A 17,906-nucleotide genomic window follows, 5' to 3' on the forward strand; every position below is an offset into this window, starting at 1 on the left:
TGAAAAATGCCATTGGTAATTTGATAAGGATTGCCTGGAGTTTGTAGATTGCCTTGGGTTGTACAAGCATTTAGAAAAATATTGATTCTTCCAGTGCAAGAATACAGGATATCTTTCCATCTGTTTGTGTCATCTTCAGTTTCTTTCATCAGTGTCTTAGTTTTCAGAGTACAAGTCTTCTGCCACTTAAGTAAGTTTATTCTTAGCTATTCTTTTCGAATGTGATGATAAATGGGATTGTTGCCTTAATTTCTCTGATAGTTTGATGTTAGTATATAGAAATACAACAGATTTCTGTGTATTAATTTTGTATCCTGCAGCTTTACTGAATCATTGATGAGCTCTAGTAGTTTTCTGGTAGTGTGCTTAGGATTTTCTCATGTCATTTACAAAGAATGATTATTTTACTTCTTCCTTTCCAATTCAGATTCCTTTTATTTCTTTGTCTTCTCTGATTGCTGAGGCTAGTAGTTCCAAAACTATGTTAAATAAAAGTAGCAAGAGTGGGCATCCTTGTTTTATTCCTGATCTTAGAAGAAATGCTTTTAGCATGTCACTTGAATATGTTAGCTGTGGGTTTGTTATATGTGTCCTTTGTTGTGCCCACTTGCTGAAGAGTTTTTTAATCAAAATGGATGTTGAATTTTATCAAAAGCTTTTTCTACATCGGAAGTTCCTGTCGAGGCTCAGTGGTTACTGAATCCAACTAGGAACCATGAGGTTGCGGGTTTGATCCCTGGCCTCACTCAGTGGGTTAAGGATTTGGCATTGCCATGAGTTGAGGTGTAGGTCACAGACGTGGCTTGTATCTGATGTTGCTGTGGCTCTTGCATATAGGTTGGCAGCTACGGCTCAAATTAGACCCCTAGCCTGGGAACCTCCATATGCTGCAGATGCGACCCTAGAAAAGACAAAAAAAAAGAAAGCTTTTTCTTCATTGATGTGATCATATGGTTTTTACTGTTTTGTTTTGTTTTTTTGCCTTTTCTAGGGCTGCTCTGGCAGCATATGGAAGTTCCCAGGCTAGGGGTCTAATTGGAGCTGTAGCTGCCGGCCTACACCACAGCCACAGCAACAGCAGATCTGAGCTGCATCTGCAACCTACACCGCCGGCCTACACCACAGCTCATGGCAATGCCAGATCCTTAACCCCCTGAGCGAGGCCAGGGGTCGAACCTGAAACCTCATGGTTCCTAGTCGGATTTGTTAACCACTGAGCCATGATGGGAACTCCCTTTTTATTGTTTTGTTAATGTGGTGTATCACATTGACTAATTTGTGGTTGTTGAAAAACCTTGCATCCCTGGAATATATTCTATTTGATCATAGTGGATGATCCTTTTAATGTATTGTTGGATTTGGTTCACTAATATTTTGTTGAGGATTTTTGCATCTATGTTCATTGGTGATATTAGCCCATAATTTTCTTTTTTTGTGAAATTATCTTTGACTGATTTTGGTGCTAGGGTGATGGTGGCCTCATTAATCGGGTTCAGTTCCTATGTCTGCAAATTTTTTTTTTTTTTTTTTTTTTTTGGTCTTTTTGTCTTTTTTTGTTGTTGTTGTTGTTGCTATTTCTTGGGCCACTCCCGCGGCATATGGAGGTTCCCAGGCTAGGGGTTGAATCGGAGCTGTAGCCTCTGGCCTACGCCAGAGCCACAGCAACGCGGGATCCGAGCCGTGTCTGCAACCTACACCACAGCTCACGGCAACGCCGGATCGTTAACCCACTGAGCAAGGGCAGGGACCGAACCCGCAACCTCATGGTTCTTAGTCGGATTCGTTAACCACTGCGCCACGACGGGAACTCCTCTGCAATTTTTTAGAATAGTTTTTGATGGGTAAATGTTAACTCTTCTCTGCTCTAAATGTTTGGTAGAATTCACTTGTGAAGCCATCTGGGCCTGGGCTTTTGTTTGCTGGGAGTTTTTAAATTACTGATTCAGTGTCAGTACTGGTAATTGGCACTGGTAATTGGTCTGTTTTCTATTTTCTATTTTTTCCTGGTTGAGTCTTAGAGTGTTCCTTTCTAACAATTTGCCCATATCTTCTAAGTTGTTCATTTTATTGACATAGAGTTGGTCATATTATTCTCTTATGATCCTTTGTATTTCTGTGATGTCAGCTGTAACTTCTCCTTTTTCATTTCTGATTTTATTGATTCTGCCCTCCCTTTTTTTCTTGATAAGTCTGGCTAAAATTTTTATCAATTTTGTTTATCTTCAAAAAACCAGCTTTTAGTTTTATTAATCTTTTCTGTTGTTTAGTCTCTATTTCATTTCTTTCTGTTATGAGCTATACAATTTTTTGTAACCTTGGGTTTTGTTTGTTGTTCTTTCTTTAGTTGCTTTAGGTGTAAGGTTAGGTTTATTGAATTTTTTCTTATTTCCTGAGGTAAGCTTGTATTGCTATAAACTTCCCTTCTAGAACTGTGTTTGCTGTGTCTCACAGGTTTTGGATCATAGTGGTTTTGTTTTCATTTGTCTCTAGGCATATTTTGATTTCCTCTTTAGTTTCTTTAGTGGTTCATTGGTTTTTTTGTAGCATGTTATTTAGTCTCCACTTTTTTTGTGTGTTTTTAGCAATTTTCTTTCATATACTTGATTTCTAGGCTCATTACGTGAGGTCAGAAAAGATGCTTGATATGATTTCAGTTTTCTCATTTTATTGAAACTTGTTTTTTGGTCTAGTATGTGACCTCCCCTGGAGAATGTTCCATGTGCACTGGAAAAAGAGTGTGTATTCTGCTGCTTTTTGATGGGATGCTTTGTATATATTAAGATTTGGTCTAATGTGTTATATAAGGCCTGTGTTTCATTATTGATTTTCTGTTTGTATGATTTGTCCATTGATGTAACTGCATTGTTAAATTCCCCCACTATTATTGTGTTACTGTCCATTTGTCCTTTTATGTCTGTTAACATTTACCTTATTATGGAGGTGCTCCTATATTGGGTGCCAATGTATTTACAATTGTTATATCTTACTTTTTGTATTGATCCCTTGTTCATGATGTAGTGTCCTTCTTTGTCTCTTGTAACAGTCTTTATTTTAAAGTCTGTTTTGTCTGGTATAAGTATTGCTGCTCTGGTTTTCTTTTGATTTCTATCTGCATGGAATACCTTTTTCCATCCCTTTACTTTCAGCCTGTTTGTGTCTCTAGACCTGAAATGAGTCTCTAGTAAACAGCATATATTGGGTCTTGTTTTTGTATTTATTCAGTCTATATTTATCTTCTGGTTGAAGCATTTAACCTATTCTCATTAAAAGTTATTATCAATAATGTATGTTCTTACTGCCTTTTTGTTAATTGTTTTGGATTTGTTTTTGTAAGTCTTATTTCTTCCTTGCCTCTTTTGTTCTTTTCTCTTGCAGTTTGATGACTGTCTTTAGTTTTGTGTTTGGATTTCTTTTTCTTGTTTGTGTATTAACAATTACAGATTTTTGGTTTGCAGTTACCATGAGGCTTTTGTAAAGCAGTCTGTGTGTGTATATACATGACTGTTTAAGTTGCTCATCTCCTAGTTTCAAATGCATTTTAACAGTCCTGCATTTGTTCTCTCCTCCCCTCTCAATTTCTGTTTTTGATGTCATATTTTACATCTAAACATTTTGTGTATCCCTTAACTGTTTATTGTGGATACAAATGATTGTACTACCTCTATCTTTTAACCTCCCCGCAAGCTTTTTGCGTGGATGATTTCCTACCTTTACTGTGTGTTTGCCTTTACTGATAAGCTTTTTCATTTTGTAATTATTTTTTCTAATATTGGCCTTCTCTTTTTTTCTTGAGAATTTCCTTTAACATTTGTTGTAAAGCTGTTTTGGTGTGCTGAATTCTTTTAGCTCTCGTTTATCTGTAAATCTTTTGATTTCTCCAACAAATCAGAGAGCCTTGCTGAGTAGAGTATTCTTTTTTTTTTTTTTTAAGAGTAATTTTATTTTCTCAGCAAAATTGAGTGGAAAGTACAGGACATCCCTAGAACCCTCTGCCCCTAGACATTAACAGCCTCCCCGCTAACAACGGCCTGCACCAGAATGGTGCATCTGTTATAATCAGTCATCCTATATTCACACATTATCATCATCTAAAGCCCCATAGTTGCCATTAAGGCTCATTCGTGGTGTTATTCATTCTGTGGGTTTGGACAAATATATAATGACGTATTCGCCATCATAGTATCATAAAGAATAATTTCAACGACCTAGAAATCCTCTGTGCTCTGCCTATTCATCTCTCCCTTCCCCTAATCCCTGGCAACCACTGATCTTTTTACCATCTCCATGGTTTTGCCTTTTCCAGAATGCCATAGTGTGTGTGACCAGTATTCTTGATTGTAGCTTTTTCCCTTTCATAACTTTAAATATATCATGCCACTCCCTTCTGGCCCGCAGGGTTTCTGCTGAAAACTCAGCCGATAGCCTTTTGGGAGTTCTTTTGTATGTTACTTATTGATTTTCCCTTGCTGCTTTTAATATTCTCTTTTTATCTTGATCTTTGTCATTTTAATTACAGTGTGTCCCTCTTGGTTACTCATGTATGGGACTCTGCTTTGTGGACCTGGGTGACTGTTTCCCTTTCTTTCCTTAATTAGGGAAGATTTTAGCTATTACATTTTCAAATATTTTCTCAGGCCCTTTCTCTCTGTTCTTTTTCTTGGACCCTTATAATGGGAATATTAGTATGCTTGATGTTGTCCCGAATGCTTCTTACCCTGTCCTCATTTCTTTTCATTTTTTTTTTTTTTCTTTTCAGCGGCTGTGATTTCTACTACTGTCTTCCAGCTCACTGATCCATTCTTCTCTATCATTTAGTGTACTATGGATTCCTTCTGGTGTATTTGTGATTTCAGTTACTGTATTCTTCATCTTGGTTTGATTGTTCTTTATATTTTCTGACTCTTTGGTAAAAATTTCTAACTTCTTGCTTGGTGTGTCCATTCTCCTGAGTTCTTTCATCATCTTTACAATCATTATTATAAACTCTTCCTCAGGTAGATTGCCTATCTCCACTTCACTGAGTTCTTCTTGGCTTTTACCTTCTTTTATCTGAAACATATTCCTCTGCTGCCTCGTTTTGTCTGAGTTGCTTTTGTATTTATGTATGTGGTAGATTAGTTACATCTTTCAGTCACATAGGTAGGAGACGTCTTGTGTGTTCCAGCAGTGCATTCCTCTCTTGTCACCGAAGATATATATTCTAGGTGTTTCCCGTAAGGGGTTTATGTGGGTCCTTCTGTTGTGGCTGGCTGAACATAGGGGGTGTGGTGGGCTTGGTTGGCCCGCAGTCTAGTTGGTTGCCAGATTCTGCCTTATGAGAATGCTGCTGGCTGCTATTTAATGGGGCCTTGTCATGAGGCAGCTAGTTGAAGAACCCTAAGGGACCCTGGGGCTGCAAGTGCTGGCTCATGGCTTGAGTCAGGGTCCAGAACATTCTGGGGCTGTTGCCCACCCATTGGCAGGTGAAGGCAAATCACCTTCAGTAGTCTGCCAGACTACTGTCAGGCAGAGCCAGGTTCTGAAGTCTGGTTACAGGGCCCAAGGATCCCAGAGCTCAGATAGATTGTCGGTATATTCTTGACATAGTTGGATATAGGATCTGGGGTGTCCTGCAGGTTTCACTGGCATGCCAACTGGCAGAGCCAACACCCAGCTGGTCCCAGGATAGGATCTGCCTGCTGTTACTGGACTTGGTGTGCAAACTATAGAATTATAGTTTTCTTGCTTTTGGTATCTGCTCTCTGGTAGGTGAGGGTGGTCTAGAGTCTTGTGCAGGCTTTCTGGTGTGAAAGGCCAATGCCTAACCACTGGTGGTTGAAGCTGTGTCTTGTTGCTGTAATGGGCAGAGCAGTGTCTAGGGGGTGTGTCTAGAGGCAGCTGTGGGCTCAGGAAGTCTTTAGGCAGCCTGTCTGCTGATGGGTGGGGCTGTGTCCCTGCCTAGTTGTTTGGCCTAAGGCATCCCAGCACTGAAGCCTAAAGACTGCTGGGTGGGGCCAGGTCTTGGTGATAATGAGGGAAGATGACGGCTGCCAATAGGCATGCTCATGTGGCTGAATGTCCCCAAATATGTTTGCCACCAGTGTCCACATTCCCAGGGTGAATCACACTTCATGTCTCCCTAGGAGATTCTCCTAAGACTGGAAGGTAGGTTTAGCCCAGGCTACTGCTTTTGTTCTGGGTTCCATTGCATGTGAGATTTTGTTTGTGCCCTTTAAGTCTTTAGTCTCAGTTTCCGCTTGTCCTGTGGGGCTCCTGAAGCTAAGCCCTACTGGGTTTCAAAGCCAAATGCTCTGGGAGTTGTCTTGCTGGTACCAGTCCCCCAGGTTAGGGAGCTTGATACAGGGCTCAGAACTCTCACTCCTGTGAGAGAGCCTCTGCAGTATGTTTATTCTCCACTTTGCAATCACCCACCCAGGGGTATTGTGAGTCCACCCCTCCTGCCCATCTCCTTGTGGTTCCTTCTTTATGTCTTTAGTTTTGGAAGATCCTTTCTTGCAGGTTTCAGTCTTTTTCATCGACAGTTTTTCTGTAGGTAGTTGTGTTTTTTGTGTGCTTGTGAGAGGAAGTGAGCTCAGGGTCTTTCTACCCCTTGTCTTGGCCACTCTCTACTGTCATAGCTTTCTTAAAGCTTTTTTATGTATTTTCAGAAATAGTTTGTTGCTGAGACCCTGGAATCTTACTACTTTTACCTCAACCTCAGGTTTTAACATTACTAATTCCATTATTTAGTTTAGTAGCTTTCAGAATACCTGTTCAAAGTAAGGAGTCTGCTTGGCTTCATGTCACACACAAATGCGTACATATTGTTTGTATACCTGCTTACATATGTATTTGAAATAATATCTTAACTTTGTGCAGAACCTGGTAATACTCTATTCAAGTCTATTTTTCTTTTCTTTTTTTTAAAGGCTGGTCATAACCAATAAATTGGTTTTAGACTCATAGTTTGGAAAACTCTGATCTAGTGAACCAGTGGTAATGTTGAGCTCAGTTTATGGTATTTTGCTTCATGTGTAACCTCACTAAAAGTCACTTGGTATGTTAAGAAAAGGAGGATCACTTCAAGTCATTTTTAGAGTCAGCATATCATAAAGGAAGTTAATTATGTACAGAAAATTATAAGGAACCCTGGGCTTTGCAGTACATGGAATAAGGCTGAAATTTTCTTGCTATTCTAATTCTGTGACCTTGGAAAAGTTACTTAACTTCTTTGAGCCTCAGTCTTTTCATCTATAAGCTAGATGTTAGAGAGGCAGTAGTAGAGTAGTTAGAAGCCTGAAGTTTTGAACTTTACATCCTGGATTAAAAATGTGGACCTTGGATTTTTAACCTCTCTCTGCCTGAATTATCAGTGAGAGGGGAGAATAACATTCACCTCCTAGTGTTACGGGGACTAAGTGAACAGCAGGATGTGGCCTAACATACAGGAAGCACTCCATAAAAGTTAGTTGTTATGTGTTAAAGCAGATGACAGTAACTATTGAAGATTTGTTTTGAGAACAGATTAAAATAATGAACATGTGGAGTTCCCGTCGTGGCGCAGTGGTTAACGAATCCGACTAGGAACCATGAGGTTGCGGGTTTGATGCCTGGCCTTGCCCAGTGGGTTAAGGATCTGGTGTTGCCGTGAGCTGTGGTGTAGGTTGCAGACTTGGCTCGGATCCCGTGTTGCTGTGGCTCTGGCATAGGCCAGTGGCTGCAGCTCCGATTCAACCCCTAGCCTGGGAACCTCCATATGCCGCAGGAAGCGGCCCTAGAAAAGGCAAAAAGACCAAAAATAAATAAATAAATAAATAATAATAATAATAATTTAAAAAATAAAATAATGAACATTAAGTCCCCACCATATAGGCATGTAGCAGAGTATAATTGGTTGAAAGATTAAAACATTTTCATATATTTAGTCGTTTGACATTTCTTGTAGCTATGTCATTACTTAATTCTGAAGCAATTAAAGTATTTTACCATATTGAATCTTACCATATCAGCCATGCCAGGGAAATCATAACATATGGGTCAACTGCTTACATTGGCATAAACTTATTTTGAGCTCTTGTGGGTTTTTAACATTTCTTTTTTGTGCCTTTCCCCTTTGTTTTATTTTCTAAGTCATGTTTTCCTTATTTTTCTGTCCTTATTTACTGTGTTCTCTAATTTGTTTATAGATCATCTCATTAAAAGCACAGGTTTTTAACGGCAAGGAATGAAGGATCCATTTCAGATCCCTGTTAAAGCATGAGGGCCAGAGAATCACTTTGCCAAGCTTTCAGTTAGTGGCAAAGCTGGGACTGGATCCTAGTTCTTTTGACTTCCAATTTCATAAGTGTTTTTTCCACATAATACCAAGATGCATTTTAGAAATACATGGGTCAGACTAGTATTTAATTTTGAATTTACCCTGGCTTTCTTGCATTCTTCCTTGAAAACTTAAAGGAAAATTTAAAGGTAATTGGGTCATTAAAAAGATCATCCTTTCTCATAAATTTGATTTCAGCAACAGGCATTTAGAGTTGTTTCGGATAGTCCTATAAGATTGAGTTAAAAATTATTTTAACACATCAAATTTGCTTATAAAGTTTTTTACATTTGTACCTATGTTGAGGTGATACACATGGTAAATATTGAACATTAGTATTGTGAAAAACTAGCATGTTGGTTTTGTAGGGCATATACATTTTACTTAAATTTTTATTATTAAAAAAATTCTTGTGGACTGCCTTAAATTCTCTATGGCTTCTGGCTAATTTTAAACATTTACTTTAACATTTCAGTACATTCTGTTCTGAACCATAAAAATTATCTAATTTGTGAATAATCCAGGCGCTTCCCCCCCCCCCCATCCTTCCTTTGGCCATTTCATTCATTAGCCCTTAATGAAGGAATAGGACAGGAGATAGAGTTGGTCCAACTCAGAAACTCAATTTTTCTGATTATTACCTTTAGTGGTAAAACATTCTTTGAAAGTCGGCAAAAGCTATTGAAATAAAAAGTGCATGTTTAGGATCCTCTTTGGATTTTGGTTTTCTATAATCAAGTGTTTACTCTGTGGGAAAATAGCTGTAATTCTGTTGAAATTCAGTGGTCTACCAGAAGACGACATAGGGGCCTTGTGAGAGAAGACTCCAGCTGAGTCTGGAAGAGGCTTGCTGTGGTGGTGAACAGATGGAGACATTCAGGATGGGAAATTTTGAAAGGGCCCAGCCTTGGAAGGGAGGGTTATATCTCAGAACGTGATGTAAATTGTGAAGTAGCAAAAATTACTTGAACAGACATTGTGAGATTAGAATACTGTTTGGGTCAGTGGTGGCATTTTCTAAGTATTTTTTTGACCCTTCTTTCATCTTTAACTCTTAAATCAACATTAACTAAAATCTGTGAACCATAAAATAAGAATATAAAGTCTGATTTTTTTTGGCTTCTGCGTTTAATTATATGAAGAATCTTAAAAGGGTACAAAATGTAATCAGTCATATCTTTAGTTATATATTTAAATAATTACTTTTCTTGACAAAAAAATTTAGGACTACTTTGGAAAATATGGTTTTCAAATCTGTATCTAACTTGTCGTACACACACACACACACACTCTGCCTTTTTTCTTAATACAAATCCAGACTTTTGGATTCCAACTCATATACTATGGTAACCTCCTAGTCAATCTCTCTCAGAATAGATTTGATCCCTTCAAATGCAGTCTTCAACCTTTAGAATCAAGAGTTTTAAATCAGGAGTTCCCATAGTGACACAGTGGAAACGAATCTGACCAGGAACTATGAGGCTGCAGGTTCAATCCCTGGCCTTGCTCAGTGGATTAAGTATCCGGTGGTGCCATGAGCTGTGGTGTAGGTCACAGACATGGCTCGGATCCTGCGTTGCTGTGGCTCTGGCGTAGGCCAGCAGCTGTAGCTCCAATTAGACCCTTAGCCTGGGAACCTCCATATGCCCTTAAAAGACAAAAGACAAAAAAAAAAAAAAAAAAAAGGAAAGAGTTTTAAATCATCCCCTTTGCTATGTATTCCTGTTTTATAGTGTTTAATTTGCTCTGCCTGTCTCAAAAGACCATTTTCCATCTAGTTAGTACCACACTCTAATTTTCTGGTCACCCCACCTCTCCCAGTTTCTCCCTTCTAGTTAAGCCATCTCCTTGTTATTCTCTTCTCATGGTGCTCAGTTTTTATAACTATGGACTGTACTCTTTCTCCCCTCACCTCCTCTTCCCTTCTCTTTCCTAAACTCCTATTCTACACAGTAACACACAGTGTAGTACTTAGTTCTTTTGGTGTGTACAGAATCAGATTAGCTCAGAGACTTCTGGAATTTCATCCCTGCATCTCAGTTCTTACTATCTTTATAGTAGGTATTCCATAAAAACAAAATATGAAGTGAATAATCATGGAATAGTAGCTACAGAGGTAATGAAGAATCCTTTTGAAACCAAGATGAATATTTTCCTTTGGGGGAATGGGGGGAGCATAATGTTTAAAGATTGGAAGACTCCAAATGAGTGAGGGCAGCTGCTTTCTGTGGAGCAGAATTTTAGTATGAGAGGTCGTGGAAGACGGGTATCCTGAGGCCACTTGTTCTTGGTGACAGGTTTTACGTTCATTTCCTTTAACACATTGGAATTATCTGAGAGTTGAAAAATTGTCCTTCCTACTCCCACCCATGCTCAGGTAGGTAGGTTTTTGGGAAAGGGAGGTATGGGGATAAGGAGTGAGGTCCAGTGGAAGACGTATTAAAGTATCCAGTTGTTGGTATCTAAGGAGAGAGAAGAAAAATAACCAGTAATTAATGGTAGTAGAGTCCTAGAAGTCTACTTTGAACAGCATTCTCAACTAATGCAGTAATTTAACTGATGAGTGACAGAGTGGTGGCATTCAGCTTGTAGTTTTATTTGGCCATACTTTCCACATTCTTTCTCCTGAGGAAATGCCCAAACGTGTAGATTCGAGTGACAGCAAGGCAGTTAAATAATCTGGGATATGAATGTGGTTTTGTTTTACACTCCAGCAGCTATAAAATCAGTGAAGAAAAATCTGGATCCTTTTTTTTTTTCCTACAGAAAATTGAATGGCTTCTTTACTTTTCTTCTTTGGTGTAACTCTTGAATTAAAAGTTTAATTTAGGGATTATTTAATTCCTATCCTTTATCTTCATCAAGAATCTAGAAGCTTTTTTTTATAACTGTAAAAAAGTTGCAGTTCTCTTGAGCGTCTGCCAATAGTGTACAGTAATGCCAAATTTATGTGTGGGAAAGTTGATTTCAATGAGGGTAATTTAGCTGAAGTTTAGTCTAAGAAACTAGTGTTTTTCTGCCAAGCAATTATTTGCATTTCTAAAAAATGTCTTATACTTTTTTACCAATGCTTTCTTTTCATCATAGACTAGTTACTTAAGCTAGTTATTGTCACTAATGGTATATTTTCTATAAAGGAAACTATATTTTTGTTTAATTTGGTTCACCTCAGACCTAAAAAAATATGTGATTTGAGTACTTCTATTAAATGTTGCCTTTTGTTTGAATAAAATCCACAGGAATTAAATCAACAGCTAGAAAAAAAGAAAGAAGTGGAAGAACGTGAAAAGAGAAAGATAATTGCTGAAGAAAAGCACAAGGAATGGGTTCAGAAAAAGAATGAACAGGTAAGGGGAGAGAAAGTGCACACACAGACTAACATCTTCTTAGCAGTCTTCTCCCTGTTACTCCTCGTCATTACCTAGGTTTTTCTCAGTTTCTCTAACGTTCTTTCTTCTCAGACCTGATTTTTTCCCTCCCCTCATGGACATTTATCAGGTCCTTTGCTGTTTGCTTTTTCTCTTTTTCCCTCATGTAGCTTCCGCTCATATACAGCTGCAGGTAGGTAGTCAGGAAGTCTACATGTCTAGACTTGACCTCCGCAAGTCTTGGATTTCCATCTGTTAGGTTAGTAGGCAGGCACCTCTGGGACTGCAATCTCAAACAGCCCACTTTTATCCATTCTCTGAGAGAACCATCATCCTAATTCCTTGATTTCTAAAATTGGTGTCACCTAGTTTAGTCACCTAGTTTAGTCACCTAGGTGACTAAAATCTGAGTCACCTAGTCATGAACACAATTTTCTCTTGTTTCTGGTCATCCCTGCCTTTCCTTTACAATCACCACTCTCCTGTTTGTGGTATCTTCTTGTCTGGTCTCATTACATTTTTTCAGCTTATTTATGTTTACTTTCCAAAATAGGAATGTAAGCCCCATAAAGGCAGGGATTTTTGCCTCTTGTTCAGTTATCCAGCAGCTAGATCAGTACACGATGCATAAAAATGCACCCAAATGTGACTTTATCCTCTGTATCCCTGCCAGACTAATCTTGCCAAAAAGTCAAATGTCATTCCTCAGTTGGAAATATATCTTTCCTGATTCCCCACTGTCCTCTGAATAAAGACTTTCTGTTCTCTGAGCTCTGGCTCCTTACGTTCGTGCTGCACTTCATTTTGTGCTGTTGACTTCTTATTGGCATCTTTGGGGAGGACACTTAGGATAAGCATAGCCCATCTTCTTGGACTATTAGTTTTGCTGGAAAATTTTGAAAAGAAAAATATTTTTATATTATAGGAAGCACAGCTATTTAATGGAGTAGAACATAAATTTTAATATTTTTAAGATACACAGTAGATTTCAAAGAAATCTTGGGCTTTGGACTATACTCCCCAGCCCCCAGGAATATGTGTTTGTGAGAAGTTTTAAGAACATTTCCATTCTGTTTCTCACATCCTTTTTTTAAAATATATATATGATATTTCTTCAGCATGGGATCTCATCACACTTTTTACCCTTTCTTTCCTTTTATTATCCAACATAAAAATATTTCCTACATGAAGCATTTGCTGATCACATGCTGGAAACTCTTTTCTTCTCTGGTTTAATTTATATCACTATATCATATACTATCTTGTATTATCTATATATTTTGTTGCTATTTTGTGTTTTGCAAATGCCTTCACTTCCTTGGTAATTTTAAGACACTAAAGGGTAGGAGTTATTTATGTTACTTTTTTTTTTTTTGGCTGCACCCACAGCATGGGGAAGTTCTCCAGCCATGGATCTAACCCAGGCCACAGCCATAATCAGAGCCACAGCTGTGACAACACCAGATCCTTAACCCCATGAGCCACCAGGGGATTCCTATATTACTTCTTATAAGTTAAAATATCTAATATAATGCTGTGTAATATGTGTTTTTGGAGTAAATGAGTGAATGAATAAATATATTATCTTCCTTTCAATTCTGATACATTCTTGTATTAGATCACAAGTTAGAAATTTTAAAAATACTTATTTTATTGTCAGTTTGTTTTCTGATGTGATTTTTTACATATTTAGAATGCTACTGCTTTTATAAATATTTTTATGAATTCTGTTAAATATTTAAATTATAAGACAAAAGTTTTAAATTATTTCTGTGAAGCCATCAGATTTTGGACTTTTGTTGGAAGTTTTTTAAGCACGGATTCAATTTCAATACTTGTAATTGGTCTGTTCATATTTTATATTTCTTTGTGGTTCATTTTTGGGATATGGTACCTTTCTAAGATTTGTCCATTTCTTCTAGGTTGTCCATTTTATTGGCATATAATTAATTGCTTGTGGTAGTCTCTTATGGTCCTTTGTTTTTCTGTATTGTTTTGTAACTTTTTTCATTTCTAACTTTATTGATTTGGGCCCTCTTTTTTTCTCTGAGTGTGGTAGAGAAAAGAGCACTTATTTTTGCTCTGCTCTTTATGATTTCTTTCCTTTTACTAACTTCGGGTTTTGTTTCTTCTTCCTTCTCTAGTTGCTTTAGGTGTAAGGTTGTTTGAGACTTTTCTTACATCTTGAGGTAAGCCTGTACTGTTATAAATTTCCCTCTTAGAACTGCTTTTGCTGCGTCCCATAGGTTTTGGATCATAGTGGTTTTTTTTTTTTTTTTTCATTGTCTCTAGGTATTTTTTTGATTTCCTCCTTGACTTCTTCAGTGATCCATGTTTTTTTAGTAGCATATTATTTAGCCTCCATGTGATTCTGGGTTTTTGCAGGGTTTTTTTGGTAGTCGATTTCTAGTTTCATAGTGTTATGGTCAGAAAAGATGCTTGATACAATTCTTAAATTAACTGAGGCTTGCTTTGTGGCCCAGCATGTGAGAATGTTCTATCTGCACTTCAAAAGAATATGTATTCTGCTGCTTTTGGGTGAAATGTGCTATACATGTCAATTAATTTCATCTGGTCTAATGTGTCATTTAAGGTCAGTGTTTCCTTATTGATTCTCTGTCTGGATGATCTGTCCATGATTCTCTGTCTGGATGATCTGTCCATTGATGTAAGTGGGGTGTTAAAGTCCCCCAGTATTATTGTGTTACTGTCAATTTGTTTTATGTCTGTTAACATTAAAACTTTTTTTTTATTGGAGTATAATTAACTTAAAATGTGTTAGTTTATGTCTGTTAACATTTGCCTTATATAATGAGTTGCTCCTTTGTTGGGGGGCATATTTATAATTGTTATGTCTTCTTGGATTGATCCCTGATCATTACATAGTGTCCTTCTTTATCTCTTGTAATAGTCTTTAAAGAGTATTGTGTCTGATATGAATATTGTTACTTCATTTTTCTTTTGAGAATACCTTTTTCCATCCCCTCACTTTCAGTCTGTATGTGTGTCTGAATCTGAAGTGGGTTTCTTGTAGACAGCATATATATGGGGCTTGTTTTTGTATTCAACCAATCTATGTCATTTGGTTGAAGCATTTAGTCCTTTTTTCATTTAAGGTAATTATCAATATGTATGGTTTTATTGCCTATTTGTTAATTGTTTTGGATTTGTTTTGCAGGTCTTATTTCTTCTTTTCCTCTTTTGTTCTTTTTCTCTTGCAATTTGATGACTGTCTTTAGTGTTTTGTTTGGATTCCTTTTTTGAATTTGTGTGTATATTATAGATTTTTGTTTTTTGGTTACCATGAGGTTTCAATATATAGTTTTGATATAGCAGAACATATATATATCTTAATTTCAAGTGTATTTCAAATAGCATGCATTGGAACAGTCCTCCTGTCACAGTTATTGGTTTAGATATCATACTTGTGTGAGGATGGTTTCCTACCTTTACTATATGTTTGCTTTACTGATGAACTTTCCTGTTTCCTAATTTTCTGGTTTATACTTTTAGCTTTTTCTTGTCCAACCAGAGGCGTTCTTTTAGCATTTGTTGTAAAGCTAGTTTGGGGGTGCTAAATTTTTTAGCTTTTGCTTGCCTCTAAAGCTTTTGATTTCTCTGTCAAATCTGACACAAGCCTTGCTGGGTAGAGTATTCTTGGTTACAGGTTTTTCCCCTTCATCACTTTATATCATGCCACTCCCTTCTGGCGTTCAGAGTTGCAGCTGAATAACCTCCTGAGGGTTTCCTTGTATATTATTTGTTGCTTTTAACATTTTATCTTAATTTTTGTCCATTTGATTACTTTGTATCTTGGGTGGTCCTCCTTGGATTGATTCTGTATGGTACTCTGTGCTTCCTGGACTTGGGTGAGTGCTTACTTTCCCATGTTAGGGATATATTCAGCTATTATTTCTTCAAATATCTTCTCAGGCCCTTTCTCTCCCTCTTATCCTTCTGGGACCCCTATCATGTGATTGTTGATGTGTTTGAGGTCTCTTAAACTGTCTTTGTTTCTTTTCATTCTTTTTATTCTGTGCCAAGGCAGTGATTTCCTCCACTGTCTTCCAGCTCACTTACCTTTTCTTATGCCTTATTCTGCTATTCCTTCTAGTGCATTTTTAATTTATTATATTCTTCAACTCTGTTTAGTTCTTTTCTCTTTGTTAAAAACTTCTTACTCTGTGCCTCCATTCTTTCCCAAGTTCTTGGATCATCTTTATAATCATTACTCAGAACTCTTTCTTGGGTAGATTGCTTATTTCCACTTCACTTAGTTCCCTCATCTGGAATATATTCCTGTGCCATCTCATTTTGTTTAAACTTCTCTTTGTTTTTTTTTTTTTTTTTAATGTATGTAGTAGCTTAGTTAGGTTTCTTGACCTTGGAGAAGTGGCCTTCTGTAGATGTCTTATGTGTCCCAGCAATACAATCCCTTCTAGTCACCCAAGGGCCAGGGACCAGCTAATCCCAGAGTAGGATCTGACCTGTGTTTGCAGACTCAGTTCTGCAGGCTGCAGGATCGCAGTATCCTTCCTTATGGTGTCTGCCCACTCATGGGTGGAGTTGGATCCAAACCCTCTGATGATGGTATCAAGGGGCATATCTAGAGGTGGCTGTGGGCTCAGAAAATCTTAAGCCAACCTGCCGGTTGAGTGGTGGGGCTGTATTCCTGTCATGTTGGTTGTTTGGCCTGAGGCATCCCAGTACTGGAGCTTAGAGCCTTTTGAGTGGGGCCAGGTCTTAGTGCTAATGTTCCAAGCAAAATGTTAGCCTTCAGATAAATATGCCTGGATATGTTCACCATGAGCTTTTATGTTCCAAGAGAGAGGTGCAGCTACACTTTGCCTCCCCAGGAGACCCTCCAAGACCAGCAGGTAGGTCTGGCCCAGGCTCCTCTGGAGCATTGCTTTTGCTCTGGGATTCAGTATGTGCAAGACCTTGTGTGCCCTCTTCAAGAGTGGAGGCTCTGTCCCATCCTCCACTCAGCCCCCTGGCTGGCCTTCAAAGCCAAATGCTTTGGGGCTACTCTTACTGATGCCAGACCCCCAGACTGAGGAGTCTGACATGGGGCTCAGAACTCTCAGTCATGTGGGAGAACTTCTGTAATATAATTATTCTCCAGTTTGTTGAGTCACCCACCCCAAGGGGGTGGGGTATGTGATTTGATTATATCATGAATGCACCCCTCCTGCCATCTCAGTGTGATGTCTAGCCTTTGGATATAGAATATCTTTTTTGGTAGGTTCCAGTGTTTTTATTGATGGCTGTTCAGCAGTTGTGAATTTGGTGTTCTCATGGGAGGAGGTGAGCTTAAGTCCTTCTACTCTGCCATCTTGTCTCCAGATTCTCTCTACAACATTGAGGAAATAGCTAAGAATTTTGAGAATGAGGATTGGGACTCCTTTGCTCCATACCTTCAACTGGAGTCCTGAACTGCTTTATCTGTTGCAGGTTCAGAGAAGTCTTCAATCTCTCTTGATCCCAGGGAAGCCTGAGAAAGTCCAAAATCCTAGGGGGCTACTCTTCCCTTGAGGATAGAGTAAGAAACTCTAAATTATTTCTGATTTTTTTATTACTATTTTTGAACACTTAGTGGTACTAGTAAGAGTACCTAGTAAAATAATTCCAGTAAGTTGAAGATGGCATGGCTTTCTTCACCCAGGTATTTTAAGAAGGAAATCGGCTAGACATGTATGTATTATAACCATAAGTATATCTGTTCTTTACTTCAGAATAAGTTATTATTTTTTCAAGTTTACTACATCCCATAATACAACAAAAAGAGTTCTTTTGTGAATAAATGCCAAAATCAAAATAAGCCTGTGTGGCCAGTGCCAAACTCTGAGTGATCCTTTTTTGAAATTTATAACTATAAAATAAAGTAGTTTTGCATGTATTGAATAGTATGCTCTCTCCCCTAAAAGCTTCTCTTATCTTCTAGCTCCATTAAGCTCATTTTACCATGCCAATCAAACATAGTTTTTGTTTGTCTAAGAATGTAGAGATGATATATTCTCTGTTTTAATTAGTGGCAGTAGGCCTAATCCAATTATTTGAGAAAAATTTTCTTTCTTTTGGAGGGAAGTGGCTTGCCCTGACATAAATCACTAATTATTGAAAGCAAGATTCCATAAGTTTGAGAAGAGTTTAAAAATGAACCCTGAGAAATTAAATGTACTTATTCTGCAGAATTCTTGTGCATGCTAAGGAATAATTGATCACTCATTTTTTTTTTTTTT

The 17,906-nt window shown here is 37.9% G+C and overlaps 1 protein-coding gene and 1 long non-coding RNA gene across 5 annotated transcripts in view; one reads left to right on the forward strand and one right to left on the reverse strand.

The window, feature by feature from the left end:
• CCDC34 (coiled-coil domain containing 34) overlaps positions 1–17,906 on the forward strand; it is a 37,118-nt gene that overhangs the window by 10,870 nt on the left and 8,342 nt on the right. The window contains exons 3-4 of one of the 3 annotated variants that reach the window (XR_014837143.1): positions 11,536–11,643; positions 13,809–13,853. Coding sequence is in view for 2 of the 3 variants with exons in the window: in XM_085011618.1 (XP_084867744.1) it covers positions 11,536–11,643; positions 13,809–13,817 (117 nt within the window). In the remaining variant the exon portion in view is untranslated. Of the gene's footprint in view, positions 1–11,535; positions 11,644–13,808; positions 14,179–17,906 lie in introns of those variants that run through there. The other 2 variants (XM_085011618.1, XM_003122907.5) reach the window with 2 other exon arrangements.
• Positions 9,406–17,906, reverse strand: part of LOC106509390 (uncharacterized) — a 149,537-nt gene continuing 141,036 nt past the window's right edge. For both annotated transcript variants that reach the window (XR_014837152.1, XR_002341535.2), the window contains one exon: positions 9,406–10,758. This is a non-coding gene — a long non-coding RNA (uncharacterized LOC106509390). The remainder of the gene's footprint in view (positions 10,759–17,906) is intronic.

This window comes from Sus scrofa, chromosome 2 (assembly GCF_054392235.1).
Source record: "Sus scrofa isolate SSC_HxYL_T2T_F1_AM1 chromosome 2, Sscrofa_HxYL_maternal_Yorkshire_Landrace_v2.0, whole genome shotgun sequence".
In the NCBI taxonomy this organism is placed as follows: Eukaryota; Metazoa; Chordata; class Mammalia; order Artiodactyla; family Suidae; genus Sus; species Sus scrofa.